Source organism: Taudactylus pleione, unplaced genomic scaffold, assembly GCF_031769625.1.
Source record: "Taudactylus pleione unplaced genomic scaffold, aTauple2 ptg001606l, whole genome shotgun sequence".
NCBI classification, from domain to species: Eukaryota; Metazoa; Chordata; class Amphibia; order Anura; family Myobatrachidae; genus Taudactylus; species Taudactylus pleione.
Window position 1 is genome coordinate 375,046 of NW_028286003.1, and position 26,518 is coordinate 401,563.

Consider the following 26,518-nt stretch of genomic DNA (forward strand, 5'->3'; position numbering starts at 1 on the left):
AGAGAGAGGTGCTACACGGCGCACAGACAGCATACAGAGAGAGGTGCTACACGGCGCACAGACAGCATACAGAGAGAGGTGCTACACGGCGCACAGACTGCATACAGAGAGAGGGGATACACGGCGCACAGATAGCATACAGAGAGGGGATACACGGCGCACAGACAGCATACAGAGAGAGGTGCTACACGGCGCACAGGCAGCATACAGAGAGAGAGGTGCTACACGACGCACAGACAGCATACAGAGAGAGAGGTGCTACACGGCGCACAGACAGCATACAGAGAGAGGTGCTACACGGCGCACAGACAGCATATAGAGAGAGGTGCTACACGGCGCACAGGCAGCATACAGAGAGAGGTGCTACACGACGCACAGGCAGCATACAGAGAGAGGTGATACACGGCGCACAGACGGCATACAGAGAGAGGGGATACACGGCGCACAGACGGCATACAGAGAGAGGTGCTACACGACGCACAGACGGCATACAGAGAGAGGTGCTACACGGCGCACAGACGGCATACAGAGAGAGGTGCTACACGGCGCACAGACGGCATACAGAGAGAGGTGCTACACGGCGCACAGACAGCATACAGAGAGGTGCTACACGGCGCACAGACAGCATACAGAGAGAGGTGCTACACGGCGCACAGGCAGCATACAGAGAGAGAGGTGCTACACGACGCACAGACAGCATACAGAGAGAGAGTTGCTACACGGCGCACAGACAGCATACAGAGAGAGGTGCTACACGGCGCACAGACAGCATATAGAGAGAGGTGCTACACGGCGCACAGGCAGCATACAGAGAGAGGTGCTACACGACGCACAGACAGCATACAGAGAGAGGTGATACACGGCGCACAGACAGCATACAGAGAGAGGTGCTACACGGCGCACAGACAGCATACAGAGAGAGGTGCTACACGACGCACAGACAGCATACAGAGAGAGGTGCTACACGGCGCACAGGCAGCATACAGAGAGAGGTGCTACACGGCGCACAGACAGCATACAGAGAGAGGTGCTACACGGCGCACAGACAGCATACAGAGAGAGGTGCTACACGGCGCACAGACAGCATACAGAGAGAGGTGCTACACGGCGCACAGACTGCATACAGAGAGAGGGGATACACGGCGCACAGATAGCATACAGAGAGGTGCTACACGGCGCACAGACAGCATACAGAGAGAGGTGCTACACGGCGCACAGGCAGCATACAGAGAGAGGTGCTACACGGCGCACAGACAGCATACAGAGAGAGGTGCTACACGGCGCACAGACAGCATACAGAGAGAGGTGCTACACGGCGCACAGACTGCATACAGAGAGAGGGGATACACGGCGCACAGATAGCATACAGAGAGGGGATACACGGCGCACAGACAGCATACAGAGAGAGGTGCTACACGGCGCACAGGCAGCATACAGAGAGAGAGGTGCTACACGACGCACAGACAGCATACAGAGAGAGAGGTGCTACACGGCGCACAGACAGCATACAGAGAGAGGTGCTACACGGCGCACAGACAGCATATAGAGAGAGGTGCTACACGGCGCACAGGCAGCATACAGAGAGAGGTGCTACACGACGCACAGACAGCATACAGAGAGAGGTGATACACGGCGCACAGACGGCATACAGAGAGAGGGGATACACGGCGCACAGACGGCATACAGAGAGAGGTGCTACACGACGCACAGACGGCATACAGAGAGAGGTGCTACACGGCGCACAGACGGCATACAGAGAGAGGTGCTACACGGCGCACAGACAGCATACAGAGAGGGTGCTACACGGCGCACAGGCAGCATACAGAGAGAGGTGCTACACGGCGCACAGACAGCATACAGAGAGAGGTGCTACACGGCGCACAGACAGCATACAGAGAGAGGTGCTACACGGCGCACAGACAGCATACAGAGAGAGGTGCTACACGGCGCACAGACTGCAGAGAGAGGGGATACACGGCGCACAGACAGCATACAGAGAGAGGTGCTACACGGCGCACAGACAGCATACAGAGAGAGGTGCTACACTGTGCACAGACAGCATACAGAGAGAGGTGCTACACGGCGCACAGACAGCATACAGAGAGAGGTGCTACACGGCGCACAGACAGCATACAGAGAGAGGTGTTACACGGCGCACAGACAGCATACAGGGAGAGGTGCTACACGGCACACAGACAGCATACAGAGAGGTGCTACACGGCGCACAGACAGCATACAGAGAGAGAGGTGCTACACGGCGCACAGACAGCATACAGAGAGAGGTGCTACACGGCGCACAGACAGCATACAGAGAGAGAGGTGCTACACGGCGCACAGACAGCATACAGAGAGAGAGGTGCTACACGGCGCACAGACAGCATACAGAGAGAGGTGCTACACGGCGCACAGGCAGCATACAGAGAGAGGTGCTACACGGCGCACAGACAGCATACAGAGAGAGGTGCTACACGGCGCACAGACAGTATACAGAGAGAGGGGATACACGGTGGACACACAGTATACAGAGAGAGGGGATACACGGTGGACACACAGTATACAGAGAGAGGGGATACACGGTGGACACACAGTATACAGAGAGAGGTGCTACACGGCGCACAGGCAGCATACAGAGAGAGGGGATACACGGTGCACACACAGCATACAGAGAGAGGGGATACACGGTGGACACATCTTTCTCCTGAAAACATTTCTGCAAAAATAATCCTCACAGGAAACAAGTTTTGGAAAAAAAAAATTCTTTAATTTTTTTCATGTGGTTTTTCTGAGCAGTGATCTGTCCCTCCCAATTCCAGCTCATGACCCATTTGTCTAACCAGTTGCCCAGATGGGGTACATTCAACGCCACCAGATGAGAGAACCAAGAACATTAAGTATTGGTATAAGAAGGACCAGCCGGGTGATGGAGAACAGAATGTGTCTACCCCTCCCCTAAGATGTACGGCCATCCTAGGGCGCGGTTACGTACTCTCACAGGGCATCAGTATTGTTAGACGGAAGAAGATGGCGCCGCCCTGGCTGTGACCCGCGCAGTAACCCGGACTAAGCAAATATCCTTCACATCATCATTTGCTGAACGACTTTCTGCGCGGATCAGCTTCAGCTAATGTAACATCCAGGAACCAGATGTGTGTGCTGTAATGTCTCACGTGCCGTGGCGAGGTGCGATGGTGAAGAGGGGGTGTTGTTGGATTACAGGGGAATCACACGGAGCTTCTATGTGTGGGAGTAACCGTAGTAGCTGGTTACATCGGCGGCGCTGTGCGCCAGCGGGAATTTACAGAAGTAAAATAAACAATACAATATTATTTTGAGATCTGGTCCTATTAAAATACAGAAACAAAAAAAAAAAAACTTCCCACACAAACCAGCAGCGCAGCTCAGGGGCGAGAAGGAAGGAACGCACGCTGGTGTTACTATGGAGAATCCGAGCGTTGCACTGTGCACAGAATACTAACCTGGGTCTTTATTACATGGGCCTTTATTACATGGCCTTTATTACATGGCTCCAGCTACCGTGCTCTCCCTCCTGAACTGGCGGCCGACCTCAGCCATGATGGGGGTTGTGATACGGACAATAGATCATTCCTTAGCGTCACTTTCTGATTTCATGTTACATCTAAATATTTTTACAATTCTATTGAACTTTTAAAAGTAAAGAGAGAAGTTAGTGGAAGCGCCGCGTGTTGTGGGTCCTGCGTCAGATACATGTTACAGTAACGGCCGGTGAGGTCCGGCTTATACAGTCCAAGGCATTCTTATGGAAAACATGGCGGCTCCTGCGGGTCAAAGTGACGAGAGATGATGGCGGAGCCAATTGTGCTGTAACCACGGAGAAGCCGGCCCGGTGGGGGTGATCACCTCGTCACAAGGTGCATTATTAGTTGGGCTACAGGAGACCTGGCTGGGGGATCGGAGGGGAGAACGCAGGCAAAGAAATAACCAGGTTTTGTTTTTTTTAATGCAATCTAGTGCTGAGCATTCTTCAGCTTGCTGCACATGTAGCCTTCCTCCAGGTACGCGGGGTCTGTGATAACCAGCTCTACGGAAAAATCCTAAGAGAACAGGGAGATAAAGGCACATATTATTGTCAGTGTCGATTGTCACTTATAGTAAAAAACATGAGAAGTACAAGAGGATTAGAGGGGAGCGCCAGGTTATTACAACGTACCAATCACATCAGGACTCCATACAAGAGGATTAGAGGGGAGCGCCAGGTTATTACAGCGTACCAATCACAGGACTCCATACAAGAGGATTAGAGGGGAGCGCCAGGTTATTACAACGTACCAATCACATCAGGACTCCATACAAGAGGATTAGAGGGGAGCGCCAGGTTATTACAGCGTACCAATCACAGGACTCCATACAAGAGGATTAGAGGGGAGCGCCAGGTTATTACAACGTACCAATCACAGGACTCCATACAAGAGGATTAGAGGGGAGCGCCAGGTTATTACAGCGTACCAATCACAGGACTCCATACAAGAGGATTAGAGGGGAGCGCCAGGTTATTACAGCGTACCAATCACAGGACTCCATACAAGAGGATTAGAGGGGAGCGCCAGGTTATTACAGCGTACCAATCACAGGACTCCATACAAGAGGATTAGAGGGGAGCGCCAGGTTATTACAGCGTACCAATCACAGGACTCCATACAAGAGGATTAGAGGGGAGCGCCAGGTTATTACAACGTACCAATCACAGGACTCCATACAAGAGGATTAGAGGGGAGCGCCAGGTTATTACAGCGTACCAATCACAGGACTCCATACAAGAGGATTAGAGGGGAGCACCAGGTTATTACAGCGTACCAATCACAGGACTCCATACAAGAGGATTAGAGGGGAGCGCCAGGTTATTACAGAGTACCAATCACAGGACTCCATACAAGAGGATTAGAGGGGAGCACCAGGTTATTACAGCGTACCAATCACAGGACTCCATACAAGAGGATTAGAGGGGAGCGCCAGGTTATTACAACGTACCAATCACAGGACTCCATACAAGAGGATTAGAGGGGAGCGCCAGGTTATTACAACGTACCAATCACATCAGGACTCCATACAAGAGGATTAGAGGGGAGCACCAGGCTATTACAGCGTACCAATCACAAGACTCCATACAAGAGGATTAGAGGGGAGCGCCAGGTTATTACAACGTACCAATCACATCAGGACTCCATACAAGAGGATTAGAGGGGAGCACCAGGTTATTACAGCGTACCAATCACAAGACTCCATACAAGAGGATTAGAGGGGAGCGCCAGGTTATTACAACGTAACAATCACAGGACTCCATACAAGAGGATTAGAGGGGAGCGCCAGGTTATTACAGCGTACCAATCACAGGACTCCATACAAGAGGATTAGAGGGGAGCGCCAGGTTATTACAGCGTACCAATCACAGGACTCCATACAAGAGGATTAGAGGGGAGCACCAGGTTATTACAGCGTACCAATCACAGGACTCCATACAAGAGGATTAGAGGGGAACGCCAGGTTATTACAGCGTACCAATCACAGGACTCCATACAAGAGGATTAGAGGGGAGCGCCAGGTTATTACAACGTACCAATCACAGGACTCCATACAAGAGGATTAGAGGGGAGTGCCAGGTTATTACAGCGTACCAATCACAGGACTCCATACAAGAGGATTAGAGGGGAGCACCAGGTTATTACAGCGTACCAATCACAGGACTCCATACAAGAGGATTAGAGGGGAGCGCCAGGTTATTACAGAGTACCAATCACAGGACTCCATACAAGAGGATTAGAGGGGAGCACCAGGTTATTACAGCGTACCAATCACAGGACTCCATACAAGAGGATTAGAGGGGAGCGCCAGGTTTTTACAACGTACCAATCACATCAGGACTCCATACAAGAGGATTAGAGGGGAGCACCAGGTTATTACAGCGTACCAATCACAAGACTCCATACAAGAGGATTAGAGGGGAGCGCCAGGTTATTACAACGTACCAATCACATCAGGACTCCATACAAGAGGATTAGAGGGGAGCACCAGGTTATTACAGCGCACGAATCACAAGACTCCATACAAGAGGATTAGAGGGGAGCGCCAGGTTATTACAGCGTACCAATCACAGGACTCCATACAAGAGATCTGCGTGGTCACCATCTGCACCAATTCGATGGCGGGTTACCACGTGTGAAAGTCCCAGAGCCAATAGTAACCGTAATTGGACTCTCATATGTCAGCGCGCAGAAACAGCTCCACAATGTTAGTCCGCAGTGTTGAGTCCTCCCTGGTGGAGGCCTGATATCACCCGTGGTCCTCAGGGGAAGGGGGAACCCACAGGACAGCCCCAAACAAACTATTTATTAATATTGGGAGTTATAAAACAAAACTGCAGCGATTCCTCAGTATAAGGTCTCAGCACTGGGCCTGGCACAGCCAGCCGGCAGCCAAACACTGTTCCCTAAAGCAAAGTGCACATATTACAGCGGCAGCTTACTCACGTTGGGCCCATCGGACATCACCAGGATAACACATCAGGGATCTCTCCCGGACACAGCACAAGTGGCTGTTTGTTCGCATATGAACATTGGCTGCTATTGATTTGTGATCGCGCCAGAGAGGATTAATAATGAATCAGGCCCCCACTTCCCACCCATACTGACCCTGGGGTGAGTCTGTCACAAGGCGGACTAGCACCAGCCACACGGACCGTGTAAGGAAGTGCCTGGAAATGGGACAGTCTGCAGCTCCCCAATATAGTGTGGACCCCCCACATGTACACGTAATGCAAAAGCACGTGTGTGACTGCGATAATAGGGAAGCCGTGTTGTGAGCGGTTATGGTCACATGACTGTGAGCGGCCAGAGGGACCATAAATATTAATTCATCAGCTGCTCCCGTGTTATTTGCGCAGCTCAGAGACCAGTGACGCTCAGCGGCCAAGAACTAGGTCACGATGTATAATTTTATCTCACCCGGTATAATCATTATTTTATTATCACCGTGTTACTGACTGAGAGGAGCGATGAACAGTTCAGCTACTAAAGATGCTGTGTACTGGGCGCACGCTCATGTGTCCCAACAGCGGCGACCGCGTGTAATGGCGACCATTAAACCCCAAATGCAAACTGTAACATTACAAATAAATAAGGACAAATTGTTTTCCACGACTTTGTATTTTATGCTTAATGGGAGCAGACGTGTCCAGCGAGAGCTCGGAACCCAGGAGACTGGCCGCTAGCTGGAAGGGGCGCGGTGGCCCACGCACGGGTTAAGCCTGCGGCTTGCGCATGTTCTATTAATCACTGCTCTAACGGGATTTATAGGGCCACTAAGCCTGGAACACTGCGGCCACTAGACGGTTGTCGATTCCACAGATTCATCGGCTCCTCGTGGCCCTCACAGTTAGCGGTGGGGCGAATTCTTGGCGCACTGACAGATGTAGATTACAGTGTATGATTACATGAGGATAACCCCCCTGTATGGCAGAATAGGTCATAGTATATAGCAGAGGATTTACCTGCAGCACGTCCTTCACCAACGTCTTGTCTGTACCGATCTTGGTGCGCTTGAGGATGCTGACATTCTCACCGATCCAGACAATGAACACATATTTTAACCTCTTGCCCAGGTCGCCTTCGGTGGCGAATCTGATGTAAGCAAACTGCCGATTGTCATCTGTAACAGAGGTGGAGGCAATTTCAACAACCCCTTTAATGGACTATGGAGTGCAAATAGAAAAATACATTATAAAAAATAACCAAAACTAACCAATAGCCAGATCACCATGATGTATCCATGTAACCGTCACATCCCACAGCGCTACATAATCATCCGCGTAACCGGCACATCCCGCAGCGCTACACCATAATCCATGTAACCGTCACATCCAGCAGCGCTACACAATAATCCATGTAACCGTCACATCCAGCAGCGCTACACAATAATCCACGTAACCGTCACATCCAGCAGCGCTACACAATAATCCATGTATCCGTCACATCCAGCAGCGCTACACAATAATCCATGTAACTGTCACATCCAGCAGCGCTACACAATAATCCATGTAACCGTCACATCCCGCAGCGCTACACAATCATCCACGTAACAGTCACATCCAGCAGCGCTACACAATCATCCATGTAACCGTCACATCCAGCTGCGCTACACAATAATCCATGTGACCGTCACATCCAGCAGCGCTACACAATCATCCATGTAACAGTCACATCCAGCAGCGCTACACAATAATCCATGTAACCGTCACATCCAGCAGCGCTACACAATAATCCATGTAACCGTCACATCCAGCAGCGCTACACAATAATCCATGTAACCATCACATCCAGCAGCTCTACACAATAATCCATGTAACCATCACCTCCCGCAGCGCTACACAATAATCCATGTAACCGTCACATCCAGCAGCGCTACACAATAATCCATGTAACCATCACATCCAGCAGCGCTACACAATAATCCATGTAACCATCACATCCAGCAGCGCTACACAATAATCCATGTAACATCACATCCCGCAGCGCTACACAATAATCCATGTAACCGTCACATCCAGCAGCGCTACACAATGATCCATGTAACCGTCACATCCAGCAGCGCTACACAATAATCCATGTAACCATCACATCCAGCAGCGCTACACAATAATCCATGTAACCATCACATCCCGCAGCGCTACACAATAATCCATGTAACCATCACATCCAGCAGCTCTACACAATAATCCATGTAACCAGCACATCCAGCAGCGCTACACAATAATCCATGTAACCATCACATCCAGCAGCGCTACACAATAATCCATGTAACCATCTCCTCCCGCAGCGCTACACAATAATCCATGTAACCGTCACATCCAGCAGCGCTACACAATAATCCATGTAACCAGCACATCCAGCAGCGCTACACAATAATCCATGTAACCATCACATCCAGCAGCGCTACACAATAATCCATGTAACATCACATCCCGCAGCGCTACACAATAATCCATGTAACCGTCACATCCAGCAGCGCTACACAATGATCCATGTAACCGTCACATCCAGCAGCGCTACACAATGATCCATGTAACCGTCACATCCAGCAGCGCTACACAATAATCCATGTAACCATCACATCCAGCAGCGCTACACAATAATCCATGTAACCATCACATCCAGCAGCGCTACACAATCATCCATGTAACCGTCACATCCAGCAGCGCTACACTATAATCCATGTAACCATCACATGAAGCAGCGCTACACAATAATCCATGTAACCATCACATGAAGCAGCGCTACACAATAATCCATGTAACCATCACATGAAGCAGCGCTACACAATAATCCATGTAACCGTCACATCCCGCAGCGCTACATAATCATCCATGTAACCATCACATCCAGCAGCGCTACACAATAATCCATGTATCACATCCAGCAGCGCTACACAATAATCCATGTAACATCACATCCCGCAGCGCTACACAATCATCCATGTAACCATCACATCCCGCAGCGCTACACAATCATCCATGTAACCATCACATCCCATAGCGCTACACAATAATCCATGTAACCATCACATCCCGTAGCGCTACACAATAATCCATGTAACCATCACATCCCGCAGCGCTACACAATAATCCATGTAACCGTCACATCCCGTAGCGCTACACCATAATCCACGTAACCGTCACATCCAGCAGCGCTACACAATCATCCACGTAACCGTCACATCCAGCAATGCTACACAATAATCCATGTAACCATCACATGAAGCAGCGCTACACAATCATCCATGTAACCATCACATCCAGCAGCGCTACACAATAATCCATGTAACCATCACATCCCGCAGCGCTACACAATCATCCATGTAACCATCACATCCCGCAGCGCTACACAATCATCCATGTAACCATCACATCCCGCAGCGCTACACCATAATCCACGTAACCGTCCCATCCAGCAGCGCTACACAATCATCCACGTAACCGTCACATCCAGCAGTGCTACACAATAATCCACGTAACCATCACATCCAGCAGCGCTACACAATAATCCACGTAACCATCACATCCTGTAGCGCTACACAACAATCCACGTAACCGTCACATCCCGCAGCGCTACACAATAATCCACGTAACCGTCACATCCAGCAGCGCTACACAATAATCCACGTAACCGTCACATCCAGCAGCGCTACACAATAATCCATATAACCGTCACATCCAGCAGCGCTACACAATAATCCATGTAACCGTCACATCCAGCAGCGCTACACAATAATCCATGTAACCGTCACATCCAGCAGCGCTACACAATAATCCATGTAAGCGTCACATCCAGCAGCGCTACACAATAATCCATGTAACCGTCACATCCAGCAGCGCTACACAATAATCCATGTAACCGTCACATCCAGCAGCGCTACACAATAATCCATGTAACCATCACCTCCCGCAGCGCTACACAATAATCCATGTAACCGTCACATCCAGCAGCGCTACACAATAATCCATGTAACCAGCACATCCAGCAGCGCTACACAATAATCCATGTAACCATCACATCCAGCAGCACTACACAATAATCCATGTAACATCACATCCCGCAGCGCTACACAATAATCCATGTAACCGTCACATCCAGCAGCGCTACACAATGATCCATGTAACCGTCACATCCAGCAGCGCTACACAATGATCCATGTAACCGTCACATCCAGCAGCGCTACACAATAATCCATGTAACCATCACATCCAGCAGCGCTACACAATAATCCATGTAACTATCACATCCAGCAGCGCTACACAATCATCCATGTAACCGTCACATCCAGCAGCGCTACACTATAATCCATGTAACCATCACATGAAGCAGCGCTACACAATAATCCATGTAACCATCACATGAAGCAGCGCTACACAATAATCCATGTAACCGTCACATCCCGCAGCGCTACACAATCATCCATGTAACCATCACATCCAGCAGCGCTACACAATAATCCATGTAACCATCACATCCAGCAGCGCTACACAATAATCCATGTAACATCACATCCCGCAGCGCTACACAATCATCCATGTAACCATCACATCCCGCAGCGCTACACAATCATCCATGTAACCATCACATCCCGTAGCGCTACACAATAATCCATGTAACCATCACATCCCGCAGCGCTACACAATAATCCATGTAACCGTCACATCCCGTAGCGCTACACCATAATCCACGTAACCGTCACATCCAGCAGCGCTACAGAATCATCCATGTAACCATCACATCCAGCAGCGCTACACAATAATCCATGTAACCATCACATCCAGCAGCGCTACACAATAATCCATGTAACCATCACATCCCGCAGCGCTACACAATCATCCATGTAACCATCACATCCCGCAGCGCTACACAATCATCCATGTAACCATCACATCCCGCAGCGCTACACCATAATCCACGTAACCGTCACATCCAGCAGCGCTACACAATCATCCACGTAACCGTCACATCCAGCAGTGCTACACAATAATCCACGTAACCATCACATCCAGCAGCGCTACACAATAATTCACGTAACCATCACATCCTGTAGCGCTACACAACAATCCACGTAACCGTCACATCCCGCAGCGCTACACAATAATCCACGTAACCGTCACATCCAGCAGCGCTACACAATAATCCACGTAACCGTCACATCCAGCAGCGCTACACAATAATCCATATAACCGTCACATCCAGCAGCGCTACACAATAATCCATGTAACCGTCACATCCAGCAGCGCTACACAATAATCCATGTAACCGTCACATCCAGCAGCGCTACACAATAATCCATGTAAGCGTCACATCCAGCAGCGCTACACAATAATCCATGTAAGCGTCACATCCAGCAGCGCTACACAATAATCCATGTAACCGTCACATCCAGCAGCGCTACACAATAATCCATGTAACCGTCACATCCAGCAGCGCTACACAATAATCCATGTAACTTTCACATCCAGCAGCGCTACACAATAATCCATGTAACCGTCACATCCAGCAGCGCTACACAATTATCCATGTAACCCTATCATCCCGCAGCGCTACACAATAATCCATGTAACCATCACATCCCACAGCGCTACATAATAATCCATGTAACCATCACATCCCGCAGCGCTACACAATAATCCATGTAACCGTCACATCCAGCAGCGCTACACAATGATCCATGTAACCGTCACATCCCGCAGCGCTACACAATAATCCATGTAACCGTCACATCCAGCAGCGCTACACAATAATCCATGAAACCGTCACATCCAGCAGCGCTACACAATAATCCATGTAACCATCACATCCAGCAGCGCTACACAATAATCCATGTAACCGTCACATCCAGCAGCGCTACACAATAATCCATGTAACCGTCACATTCAGCAGCGCTACACAATAATCCATGTAACCATCACATCCAGCAGCGCTACACAATAATCCATGTAACCATCACATCCCGCAGCACTACACAATAATCCATGTAACCAGCACATACAGCAGCGCTACACAATAATCCATGTAACCAGCACATCCAGCTGCGCTACACAATCATCCATGTAACCATCACATCCAGCAGCGCTACACAATAATCCATGTAACCATCACATCCAGCAGCGCTACACAATGATCCATGTAACCATCACATCCAGCAGCGCTACACAATAATCCATGTAACCATCACATCCAGCAGCGCTACACAATAATCCATGTAACCATCACATCCAGCAGCGCTACACAATCATCCATGTAACCATCACATCCAGCAGCGCTACACAATCATCCATGTAACCATCACATCCAGCAGCGCTACACAATCATCCATGTAACCATCACATCCAGCAGCGCTACACAATCATCCATGTAACCATCACATCCAGCAGTGCTATACAATAATCCATGTAACCGTCACATCCAGCAGCGCTGCACCGATGCAGCAACATTGATGGCGGCATCCAATGTTGAAAAGACAGGTGCCAGTCCGACTCAGCCATCGATGGCTAAACTATCAGTGGTTTACCAACGATGGTTTAAAACCATCAACCACCGATGGTACAGCCTTTGATGGCCAAATCACTAAGTAAGGGGATTATGCAGAGTGAGACCTATGCACAGCGCCGTAACAGGGCTTTATCGTGTCTTGTGTAAGCCACACCCCCTGAGCACATGACATCATGCAAAAGGGGCAGAGCCAGAAATTACAGTACTGCCCAAAGCATCGTCAGGATGTTCCAGGGGCTGTACTTGCTGCAGGTGCCCCTCCAGGCACCAGATTACACTGTCGCCTGCTTGGCCCTGGAGAGGCGGATGGGGGAGTAAAGGGTGGGATTCATGTAGGCCGAGTACAGTAATGTATGTAACGTAATGACACAAGTTAGAGCCGTATTATTTTCAGTTGATTAAGAGCAGGTACAAATACATGACCATTTGTGAGGGTGTGATCGGTATTACCGCCAGCCGCATGGTTCAGTTCCCAACATCGGCAGCCCGACATGGATGAACATCCCGAACGGCGAGTAAGGTAAGTATCGCTAATCTATCCCCCCCCCTAACCCCAACCCTCCCTTAGGGGTGCCTAACCTTAATCTCCCCTTCCCCGTCGCCTAAACCCAAGTCCCCCGGGGGTTGCCTAACCCTAACCTCCCCCCGGGGGCGCCTAACCCTAACCCCTCCTTCCTCTAGCCTAACCCTAACCCTCCTGGGGGGAGTCTAACCCTCAATCCCTCCCGGGAGCCCCTAACCTAACCCTCCCTCCCCCCGTGGCTGTCTGCGCCCGGCTTATCTTCGATCGGGATCCCGGGCGAGATTTCGACGCCTGTCATTTAACCCTTGCCGGGATTAGAGAGTCGGGAAGCCAGCGGTCGGGATTCCCTCCGTCGGCTTCCCATTTGTGATTGGCTGATTGTGAAAGCCCCACTGACGCCGTCAGGTGCTCAGACATATAAATTATATATTAGTGTTTTAGTCATTGTTTTCCTATACGACACGGACAGTTGCACCTGATACATTACAGAAGCTTAAATAACTATTGCTTAGTTCACAAGCAAAATAGGGGTTCCACAGGACTCCCGCCCTGTCGCACCTGTGCTGCAGATGGGCTTTGCTCTGGTAACCGGTTTTTCCGTCTCCTTCTGGTGAGAATGTGATTCTTGTGTGTTCCAGACTTTCTTCTCTCTTTTTCTTCTCCTCCAGCCTATGGCTTGTTACGTAACTGATTTGCCTTGGCTCGGGGGCGGGGTATAGGAGAGGGACCCCAGTGCATGCTGGGAGGCTGAAATCTTAACTATGTGGTCCCCGATGTCTGCCGCCATCGCCTATACCCCATGGTATCCCGTGGAACCCTATGGACTTCGTAGAAATAGAGATAACAAGGGTAAGTTCTTACCATATCTCATTTTGTACTTCAGGGTCCATAGGGTATCCACAGGATACCTTGGGGAAGGGCGGGTACGCTCCTGTGCAGAAAAGAGAATCCGCCGCCCGAAGGAAGCATCCTGAGAGGCGAAGGTATCAAATGCATAATACCTGACAAAGGTATGGACAGAAGACCACGTGGCTGCCTTGCAAAGCTGAACAGCAGAGGCACCACGGCGAGCTGCCCACGAAGGACCCACAGACCGAGTAGATTGAGCAGTAACAGAATGTGGTACAGGAAGGCCCTCATGAGTGTAAGTCTCAGAGATCGCATTGCGAATCCACCCTGCCCAAGTCTGCTTAATGGCAGGCCAACCCTTCTTACGGAAACCATAGAGGACAAACAAAGAGTCAGACTTCCGAAATGAATTGGTACGGTCAACATAAATCCTTAGAGCACGTACCACATCCAAGGAGGCCTCACCAGCTGAGAGGTCTGGGAAATTAAAGGCTGGTACTATAATTTCCTCATTAATGTGGAAACTAGATACCACCTTAGATAGGAAACCAGAGAAGTGCGAAGCACCGCCCTATCCCTATGAAAAATCAGAAAGGGAGGGCGACATGAGAGAGCCCCCAAATCTGACACCCTTCTGACCGAAGTAATGGCAAGAAGAAACACAGTCTTAGCTGTAAGCCATTTTAAATCTGAGCCCAGTGGTTCAAATGGCGGTCCTTGGAGAGCCCTCAGGATCACAGCCAAATCCCAAGGAGCCACTGGTGGAACAAAGGGAGCCTGAATGTGAAGTACACCTTGCACAAAGGTGCAGACATCAGGAAGAGTAGCAATCCTACGCTGAAACCACACTGACAGGGCAGGAACCTGCACCTTCAGGGAAACAAGGCGAAGACTGTGATCTAAGCCCGCCTGTAGGAAAGCCAAAACCCTGGATATCCTAAACACCTGAAGATCATAGCCTCTAGGGCGACACCATTCAAAGAAAGTATGCCACACTCTGTGGTAAATTCTTGCAGAAGCCGGCTTCCGAGCTCTGAGCATGGTGTTAACTACAGAGCTAGAAAAACCCTTGTACCTTAAGAGGGCAGTCTCAACAGACACGCCGTCAAAGACAGACGACCCAGGTCCAGGTAATGGCAAGGCCCTTGAGACAACAGGTCCGGACATTGAGGCAACAGCATTCAAGTGTGTATGGAAAGACTCCGAAGATCTGAGTACCAGTGACGTCTGGGCCACGCTGGAGCTATCAACAGGAGCGTGCCACCTTCTTGCTTTAATTTTCAAATTACTCGAGGAAGAAGGGAAAACGGAGAGAAGAAGTACACAAACCTGAAGGTCCACCGGACCGACAGAGCATCTACCAGAAGAGCCTCCGTGTCTCTTGTTCTTGACCTGTACACAGGCAGCTTGTTGTTGTGTCGGGAGGCCATGAGGTCTACCTCTGGAAGGCCCCACTTGTTCACCAGTAGTTGAAACACATCCTGGTGAAGAGACCATTCCCCTGGATGCATGTCTTGATGGCTGAGAAAATCTGCTTCCCAGTTGAGGACTCCTGGTATGAACACTGCCGAGATGGCAGGGAAATTGCCTTCCGCCCAAGCCAGAATGCGGGACACCTCTGTCAGTGCCGCCTGACATCGGGTTCCTCCTTGGCGGTTTATGTAAGCCACCGTGGTGGCGTTGTCCGACTGTACCTGCACGGGTTTTCCATGGAGAACATATCTTGCATGTTGGAAAGCTTTGAATACTGCCCGAAGTTCCAAGATGTTTATTGGAAGCGCAGATTCTGCTGGTGTCCACCTTCCCTGGAACAAGTGTGGACCCGTCATTGCTCCCCAGCCTCGGAGACTGGTGTCCGTTGTCAGAAGGACCCAGTTTGCAACCCAAAAGGGGCGCCCCCTCTCAGGTGAGCCGTCTGCAGCCACCAGGCCAGAGACAGACGTACCTCAGGAGAAAGCACCGATGTCTGTGTCTTTATCCAATGGGGCAACCCATTCCATCTGGAGAGGATCAATTTCTGCAGAGGTCTGGAGTGAAACTGGGCATATTCCACCATGTTGAACATTCATACCATGGAGCCCAGTAACCTCATCGCTGAGTGAATAGACACTCTGCGACTCTGAAGGCAACTGCGTACCCTTGCCTGTAATGCAGAGATCTTTTCCTCCGTCACAAAGATCCTCTTTTGTTGGGAGTCCGACAGGGCTCCGAGATGGAGCATCCTCTGTGAGGGGACCATGGAGGACTTCTTCCAGTTTATCAACCAGCCGTGATTCTGCAACACAGATATTGTCAGTTGCAGATGGCGCTGAAGGATCTCTGGAGACCCTGCTAACAGAAGGTCGTCCAGATAGGGTAACAAGCAGACCCCCTGCATCCGCAGGTGGGCCACCATGACTGCCATGACTTTGGTAAATACTCGGGGCACAGTGGCCAGACCAAAAGGGCAGTGCCTGGAACTGGAAATGTTGATTGAGCACTGCAAACCTGAGGAATTGCTGGTGTGTTAAGATAATAGGGACATGCAGGTAGGCATCATGAATATCCAGCGACACCATAAAATCCCCAGGCTCCATTGCCAACATGATAGAACGCAGGGTCTCCATCCTGAACCGAGGAACCCTCAAGGACTTGTTGAGGGACTTACAATTATCTGTCAGATATCTGTCCAATCTGGCTGGTTGGAATGAAAACCTGGTAATGTTTGCTCCCAAACACTAGAAAAGGGACCAGATTTTCCTTCCCACCAGACAGATCGGACAGATATCTGACAGATAATTGTATAGTGTATGCCCAGCATAAGGCTGCCTCATTAATGTACGTGGCTGAGTCTCTGAGATTGCCCACTAACTCCACCTGCTCAGCTGAAGAGTCAGTGTCCAGAGACGCCTCCAAATCATCTGCCCAGCACTCCATGGTTCTGGCCTCCCAGCACGCGGCCATAGCTGGTCTGGAAGCCCCTCCAGCAAGGGACTAAATGGATTTTAGGCGTATTTCCACCTTGCGATCCGTAACATCCTTCAAGGAGGACATGGACAATGTTGCACTCCTCACTAGGCGTGTGACATGAGAATCCACCTGTGGAGGGGTTTCCCATTTGGAAAAATAATCCACCGCAAAGGGGTATGCAAAAGCCAAGCGTTTGAGGCTGGAACCGCTTACCTGGATATTTCCATGCCTCCTCTAAATGATCCACTAACTGACCAGACAGAGGGAATACAGTGGCATCTCCCTTAATATCCTTAAAGAAGGCGTATTTGGAATTAGCCACGGGGGGGGGGGGGGGAACTCATCCTCAATAACCAAGGCCGCACAGACTGCCCGTATAAGGCCAGGTATATATACTTTAGACCTAGACTCCAACTCCTTAGCACAAAGGGGCTCTTGGTCTGAAAAATCAATAATCTCACCGTCATCAGACGTCATGTCATCATCATCATACTGAGGCGTCTGAGACACTAAAGGCCGCTTAGAAGGCTGCAATTGTGACTCCCCTTGTAAAACGTCCGTCTGGTGCTGTACCGTGTTGGACAATGAGTTCACCCACACAGGCTCCTGCGAGACCCAGGGTGGAGAAACTGGGAGACACTGAGGTACCATCAACTGCCTGGGGAAACCTCTGCATAGGTGATGAGACTACCGCCTGCTGCGATGACCCCATCTGGAGAAACGCAGAGGGTGTCGCTAACTGGCCCACAAGGGCTGTAAGTGCCTTAGTAAAACAAGCCCAGGGCGGTTCCTGCACAGGCACAGGCGCAGTGACAGAAATCGGGCGTGATAAAGTATAACATGCCCGACATAATCCCTCAGCGTTCCCATCTCCCTCCGCTAACTGTACAGTACATGTGGTACATTTTAGCTGAAGAGGAAAGTCACGTTCACTCCCAGACATGATGAGTGTAACGGAGCGTATGTGACTCCCCTCAGAGAAAACACTTTTACTGTGAGGTAATGAACACCCTGCAACACCGCACCGCAAGGGCTTTAGCAGAGGAAGAACAGGGATAGTAACATGGCTGACAGTCAGAAGTGAAAGTACAGTCAGACAGCGCTAGCATGAAGTCACATACAATGCAGAAATAAATCACCTGCACTACCAGCACTATGATCAACTACAGACCAGAGCCTGGTAGGAAACAGTGCTGTATACTCTGACCTTATCGGAGGAGAGTTATGCGGGGTACCTGGACCGCGATGTCACCTGTATCAAACTCCAGCAGCATTTGCCACTTCCTTAAAAATGACCGCCGAGGAGCTGAGAGGAGGCGGGCCCGGGGAAGGAGCGCTGACACAGCCCGCCAGACCGCTGTGGAAAGGCACTGTGCAGCAGGGGAGGCGCCGGTTGCGAGACAGGGAAGGCGTGCTCCCCTGGCATGCTATTAACCCCTGGGACGCTGGAGCATTTCCACACTGCTGCACCCCGCTGTCCCTGGTGGTCTAGTGGAAAGCGCAGGATCAGTACCTGGCTCCACGCCAACTGTCCCCAGGGAGCCCCCTGCCTGAGGACAATAATGACTGTGAATCGGCGGGTACACTCCGCGGGACCCCGCCCCGCTTACCTGTACCCCCGTGAATCTGGTCAAAGTCAGGGATATTCCGGGGTCACCGCTAGCTGTGACCCCAGACACCCACCAGCATCCCGGGATCAGTACCGGCGTTCTGGTCCGGCGGGGTGAAGCAGCAACAGCATAGACGTCTGTGCTGACTAACTTTAGAGGCTGTAACAGCCCCCCTCTGAATATGGTAATCCAACTCCGAGCCGGGCACCTGTGAATTGGGGGCACTGTGTCATAATGTGAACTGAGGGCACTGTGTGTCATAATGTGAACTGGGGGCCCTGTGTCAATGTGAATTGGGGGCCCTGTGTCAATGTGAATTGGGGGCACTGTGTCATAATGTGAATTGGGGGCACTGTCATAATGTGAACTATGGGTACTGTGTCATAATGTGAACTGGGGGTACTGTGTATGTGAATTGGGGGCACTGTCAATGTGAATTGGGGGCACTGTATGACGATGTGAATTGGGGGCACTGTATGACGATGTAAACTGGGGCACTGTGTGTCAATGTGAATTGGGGGCACTGTGTCAATGTGAATTGGGGCACTGTGTCAATGTGAATTGGGGGCACTGTGTCAATGTGAATTGGGGGCACTCTGTGGCATAATGTGAATTGGAGGCACTCTGTGGCATAATGTGAATTGGAGGCACTCTGTGGCATAATGTGAATTGGAGGCACTCTGTGGCATAATGTGAATTGGAGGCACTCTGTGGCATAATGTGAATTGGAGGCACTCTGTGGCATAATGTGAATTGGAGGCATAATGTGAATTGGAGGCACTCTGTGGCATAATGTGAATTGGAGGCACTCTGTGGCATAATGTGAATTGGAGGCAGTGTGTGGCATAATGTGAATTGGAGGCACTGCGTGGTTTAATGTGAGCTGGGGGCAATACTGTGTGTTCAACGCATTTGTGATGATGGGAGTATTTGCAGATTATACCGTCGCCATATAATTGTTACAGTTTTATTGGTAGGTGCCCCACAAACCTTAATCCGCCCGTGGTCCTCACACCCTGGAAGTATGCCTTTAGCATTGCTGACTAGTGAATGAATAGGCTGCTGCTTTTATATAGATCCTCAGCTCAGATAATCAGCACCTTGTGTGACGTGCAATAACCTGTCACCACTAAACTCCAGGAAGAAGCGATTATCTCCGTGTCCTGAAGGATACATTCATGTTTGGTAATACAGCAGATATAGGAGTAAATGCTGTTATACAGTGGTGGCCAAAATTGCGGACACTTTTTGAAATTTGAATGTTTTTCAACTTTGAATGCTTATAAAAACTGTTACACTTCACGCAGTGCAAGGATTCATATATCAAATGAAAGGAAATTTAATGCTGAATTCAACACAATAAACAGAGGTCAAATATTTGCATTACAAGGGAAGTTATGCAGTGAAATCAACACTTAGGGTGAAATTCCCTGTGTACTTATGATGTTACTGTCCTATCAGTATTTCGTTGGGTATCCTTTATTTTTCAAGACAGCAGCACAGCGACGTGGCATTGAGCCAACCAATGTTTGGATCTCTTCCTTCTTTTTTATGTGGTGCCATGAGACAATTATAGCCTCAATTAATTGTCTTTTATTGGATGGGCGCCTCAGATGTACCAGTTTTTTCAAACAGAACCACAAATGTTCTATGGGGTTCAGGTCTGGGCTGTTTCCTGGCCATCCCAGCACCTGTATGTCACTCTCCGTGAACCCCTTTTTGCATATCCGTACAGTGTGACAGGGAGCGAGCTGAATCCTGCTGAAAAAAAAATGGGGCATTATCTGGAAAAAGATCCCTGATAGAAGGTAGAAGTTTTGGTTGTAGGATGGCATCAATGTACTTTCTGCTGTTCAGTGTGCCATCTACGACATAAAGGAGGCCTACAGCATCTGCTGTCATACGTGCCCAGATCATAACACTTGTAGGATGGTGTCAGTGTGCCATCTATGACATAACGGCGGCCTACAGCACCTGCTGTCATACATGCCCAGATCATAACACTTGTAGGATGGTGTCAGTGTGCCATCTATGACATAAAGGCGGCCTACAGCACCTGCTGTCATACATGCCCAGATCATAACACTTGTAGGATGGTGTCAGTGTGCCATCTATGACATAAAGACGGCCTACAGCATCTGCTGTCATACATGCCCAGATCATAACACTTGTAGGATGGTGTCAGTGTGCCATCTATGACATAAAGGCGGCTTACAGCATCTGCTGTCATAAGTGCCCAGATCATAACACTTGTAGGATTCTTTGTGGTCGCTTGAATAAAATCTGGAAGTACCTCTTCCCCGATGCGACGTCTCACATATTTTCTCTCATCACTACCAAATATCGATATCTTAGTTTCGTCACTCCATATCACTTGTTTCCACTGACCTTCTGTCCATGCACTGTGTTCTTTTGCCCACTGTATTCGTTTCTGCCGCTGCTTTTTATTCAGCAATGGCTTTTTTCGGGGAATCCTACCTTTTAGGCCAACCTCTGTTAGTCTTCTCCGTTCCGTTCTTGCACTGACAAAAACACCAGTTGCACTCAGGTCACTGCTAATGGCCGCAGATGACATCCATCTGTCCCTGACGCAAATTCGTTTTATTCTCCTATCATCAGCAGCTGTTGGGCACTTTTTCCGGCCTTTTCCTTCTTTGTTTTGTACAGATTGTGTTTCCTGATGGCGTAAACAAAACTTTCGTACCCCTGATGTTGTCACATTCCCACCAATTTCTCTCACAATTGCTGCATACGAAAGACCATTTTCACTTAACACCACAATCCTGGATCACGTCGCTGTGCTGCGGTCTTGAAAAATAAAGGATACCCAACGAAATACTGATAGGGTGAAAATCCCTGTGTACTTATAATGTTACTGTCCTAAGTGTTGATTTCACTGCATAACTTCCCTTGTAATGCAAATATTTGACTTCTGTTTATTGTGTTGAATTCAGCATTAAATTTCCGTTCATTTGATATATGAATCATTGCACTGCGTGAAGTGAAACCGTTTTTATAAGTTGATAAACATTCAAATTTCAAAATGTGTCAGCGATTTTGGCCACCAGAGTATGTTACAAGTATTAATGAAAGTGAGTGTGTCACCTACATACAGTGGAGACAGACATTTTGTTTGCTGGGCTGATATAATCATGAGTGTGCAGCCTATCAATTCACAAGGAACTAGTAACATCACCGAGGAGTGAGGCACAAACATGCCTCAGTGAGGTTCCTACTAAAAAGGACTGGCTGTTTATTGGGTCAGCCCACAAAACTGGCTGCTCACATGCCTACCGGTGACAGGTAACTTCCCCCGTGCTGGTGCTGACCACATCCTGAGCACGTGCTCCTGCAGGCAGGGAATGCAGAGAGCGGCACAGGGAACAGGCCCAGGCACCGGGTATTACAGCGCTGGCAGCAGGACTGGTGCCAACAACATTTGGCTGAAGAAAGCAGCTTAATGTCAGGACGGTAGATGAACTATGCTGCGTAATAAGAGTTGCTGTAACCGTACTGATGCAGCCATCACACATGGAGCGGTCACCCTGCGGCAAAGGCGCCAGGTGAGATATAAATGATGGCGGCTTATTGTCAGGCCTGGGAAAAGGTGCAAGAATTGAGCTTTCCAGTAAAACGTTACACGTAACGCGTGACCGCCATGTGACTCGTTAAGACATCTTTTCGTGCAAATTTTACCTTCAAATGCATCTTATGCGTCGATGCGAATAGGACGCCGAAGCTTCTGCTGATTACAATGATATATGACATGCCGATATTCTGTGTGTATAGGCAGGTGTATCTGCATGCTAAACTTAATGATGACGGCCACACACAGCGCTGTGTACCAGCGAGGTGAGCGCGGTATCACGCTCTGTTGGAAAACCATAAGCAGGGGGCGAGGAAGGGTCTCCTACATTACACAGCAGCACCCAGGCTGCCAGCACTTTGTGTATGGGGCAAACCATAAGAAGGGAGCGAGGAAGGGTCTCCTACATTACACAGCCAACAGCAGCACCCAGGCTGCCAGCACTTTGTGTATGGGGCAAACCATAAGCAGGGGGCGAGGAAGGGTCTCCTACATTACACAGCAGCACCCAGGCTGCCAGCACTTTGTGTATGGGACAAACCATAAGAAGGGGAGCGAGGAAGGGTCTCCTACATTACACAGCAGCACCCAGGCTGCCAGCACTTTGTGTATGGGACAAACCATAAGCAGGGGGCGAGGAAGGGTCTCCTACATTACACAGCCAACAGCAGCACCCAGGCTGCCAGCACTTTGTGTATGGGGCAAACCATAAGCAGGGGAACGAGGAAGGGTCTCCTACATTACACAGCAGCACCCAGGCTGCCAGCACTTTGTGTATGGGACAAACCATAAGAAGGGGAACGAGGAAGGGTCTCCTACATTACACAGCCAACAGCAGCACTCAGGCTGCCAGCACTTTGTGTATGGGACAAACCATAAGCAGGGGTGCGAGGAAGGGTCTCCTACATTACACAGCCAACAGCAGCACCCAGGCTGCCAGCACTTTGTGTATGGGACAAACCATAAGCAGGGGGCGAGGAAGGGTCTCCTACATTACACAGCAGCACTCAGGCTGCCAGCACTTAGTGTATGGGACAAACCATAAGCAGGGGTGCGAGGAAGGGTCTCCTATATTACACAGCAGCACCCAGGCTGCCAGCACTTTGTGTACGGGACAAACCATAAGCAGGGGGCGAGGAAGGGTCTCCTACATTACACAGCCAACAGCAGCACCCAGGCTGCCAGCACTTTGTATACGGGACAAACCATAAGCAGGGGAGCGAGGAAGGGCCTCCTACATTACACAGCCAACAGCAGCACCCAGGCCGCCAGCACTTTGTGTATGGGACAAACCATAAGCAGGGGAACGAGGAAGGGTCTCCTACATTACACAGCCAACAGCAGCACCCAGGCCGCCAGCACTTTGTGTATGGGACAAACCATAAGCAGGGGTGCGAGGAAGGGTCTCCTACATTACACAGCCAACAGCAGCACCCAGGCCGCCAGCACTTTGTGTATGGGACAAACCATAAGCAGGGGAACGAGGAAGGGTCTCCTACATTACACAGCCAACAGCAGCACCCAGGCTGCCAGCACTTTGTGTATGGGGCAAACCATAAGCAGGGGGGGAGGAAGGGTCTCCTACATTACACAGCAGCACCCAGGCTGCCAGCACTTTGTGTATGGGGCAAACCATAAGCAGGGGGCGAGGAAGGGTCTCCTACATTACACAGCCAACAGCAGCACCCAGCCTGCCAGCACTTTGTGTATGGGACAAACCATAAGCAGGGGAACGAGGAAGGGTCTCCTACATTACACAGCCAACAGCAGCACCCAGGCTGCCAGCACTTTGTGTATGGGGCAAACCATAAGCAGGGGGCGAGGAAGGGTCTCCTACATTACACAGCACCACCCAGGCTGCCAGCACTTTGTGTATGGGGCAAACCATAAGCAGGGGGTGAGGAAGGGTCTCCTACATTACACAGCAGCACCCAGGCTGCCAGCACTTTGTGTATGGGACAAACCATAAGCAGGGAGCGAGGAAGGGTCTCCTACATTACACAGCCAACAGCAGCACCCAGGCTGCCAGCACTTTGTGTATGGGACAAACCATAAGCAGGGTGCGAGGAAGGGTCTCCTACATTACACAGCCAACAGCAGCACCCAGGCTGCCAGCACTTTGTGTATGGGACAAACCATAAGCAGGGGAACGAGGAAGGGTCTCCTACATTACACAGCCAACAGCAGCACCCAGGCTGCCAGCACTTTGTGTATGGGGCAAACAATAAGCAGGGGAACGAGGAAGGGTCTCCTACATTACACAGCCAACAGCAGCACCCAGGCTGCCAGCACTTTGTGTATGGGGCAAACCATAAGCAGGGGGCGAGGAAGGGTCTCCTACATTACACAGCAGCACCCAGGCTGCCAGCACTTTGTGTATGGGGCAAACCATAAACAGGGTGTGAGGAAGGGTCTCCTACATTACACAGCAGCACCCAGGCTGCCAGCACTTTGTGTATGGGGCAAACCATAAGCAGGGGGTGAGGAAGGGTCTCCTACATTACACAGCCAACAGCAGCGCCCAGGCTGCCAGCACTTTGTGTATGGGACAAACCATAAGCAGGGGAACGAGGAAGGGTCTCCTACATTACACAGCAGCACCCAGGCTGCCAGCACTTTGTGTATGGGACAAACCATAAGCAGGGGAGCGAGGAAGGGTCTCCTATACTACACAGCCAACAGCAGCACCCAGGCTGCCAGCACTTTGTGTATGGGATAAATCATAAGCAGGGGAACGAGGAAGGGTCTCCTACATTACACAGCAGCACCCAGGCTGCCAGCACTTTGTGTATGGGACAAACCATAAGAAGGGGAGCGAGGAAGGGTCTCCTACATTACACAGCCAACAGCAGCACCCAGGCTGCCAGTACTTTGTGTATGGGACAAACCATAAGCAGGGGGCGAGGAAGGGTCTCCTACATTCCACAGCCAACAGCAGCACCCAGGCTGCCAGCACTTTGTGTATGGGGCAAACCATAAGCAGGGGAACGAGGAAGGGTCTCCTACATTACACAGCCAACAGCAGCACCCAGGCTGCCAGCACTTTGTGTATGGGACAAATCATAAGCAGGGGAACGAGGAAGGGTCTCCTACATTACACAGCAGCACTCAGGCTGCCAGCACTTTGTGTATGGGGCAAACCATAAGCAGGGGGTGAGGAAGGGTCTCCTACATTACACAGCCAACAGCAGCACCCAGGCTGCCAGCACTTTGTGTATGGGACAAACCATAAGAAGGGGAACGAGGAAGGGTCTCCTACATTACACAGCCAACAGCAGCACCCAGGCTGCCAGCACTTTGTGTATGGGACAAACCATAAGCAGGGGAGCGAGGAAGGGTGTCCTATACTACACAGCCAACAGCAGCACCCAGGCAGCCAGCACTTTGTGTATGGGAAAAATCATAAGCAGGGGAACGAGGAAGGGTCTCCTATACTACAAAGCCAACAGCAGCACCCAGGCTGCCAGCACTTTGTGTATGGGACAAACCATAAGCAGGGAGCGAGGAAGGGTCTCCTTCAAAGTGCTGGCAGCACTCAGGCTGCCAGCACTTTGTGTATGGGGCAAACCATAAGAAGGGGAGCGAGGAAGGGTCTCCTACATTACACAGCCAACAGCAGCACCCAGGCTGCCAGCACTTTGTGTATGGGACAAACCATAAGCAGGGAGCGAGGAAGGGTCTCCTACATTACACAGCAGCACCCAGGCTGCCAGCACTTTGTGTATGGGACAAACCATAAGAAGGGGAGCGAGGAAGGGTCTCCTACATTACACAGCCAACAGCAGCACCCAGGCTGCCAGCACTTTGTGTATGGGGCAAACCATAAGCAGGGGGCAAGGAAGGGTCTCCTACATTACACAGCAGCACCCAGGCTGCCAGCACTTTGTGTATGGGACAAACCATAAGCAAGGGGCGAGGAAGGGTCTCCTACATTACACAG

General features: G+C 50.3%; 1 protein-coding gene across 3 annotated transcripts in view; it reads right to left on the reverse strand.

Moving 5' to 3' along the window:
- Positions 1-2,739: 2,739 nt before the first annotated feature.
- LOC148442146 (coactosin-like protein) overlaps positions 2,740-26,518 on the reverse strand; it is a 127,151-nt gene continuing 103,372 nt past the window's right edge. For all 3 annotated transcript variants that reach the window (XM_088464174.1, XM_088464173.1, XM_088464172.1), the window contains 2 exons: positions 7,523-7,680; positions 2,740-4,073 (listed from right to left, as the gene is read on the reverse strand). In XM_088464174.1, the coding sequence (XP_088320300.1) occupies positions 3,987-4,073; positions 7,523-7,680 (245 nt within the window). In that variant the 3' untranslated portion in view covers positions 2,740-3,986. The remainder of the gene's footprint in view (positions 4,074-7,522; positions 7,681-26,518) is intronic.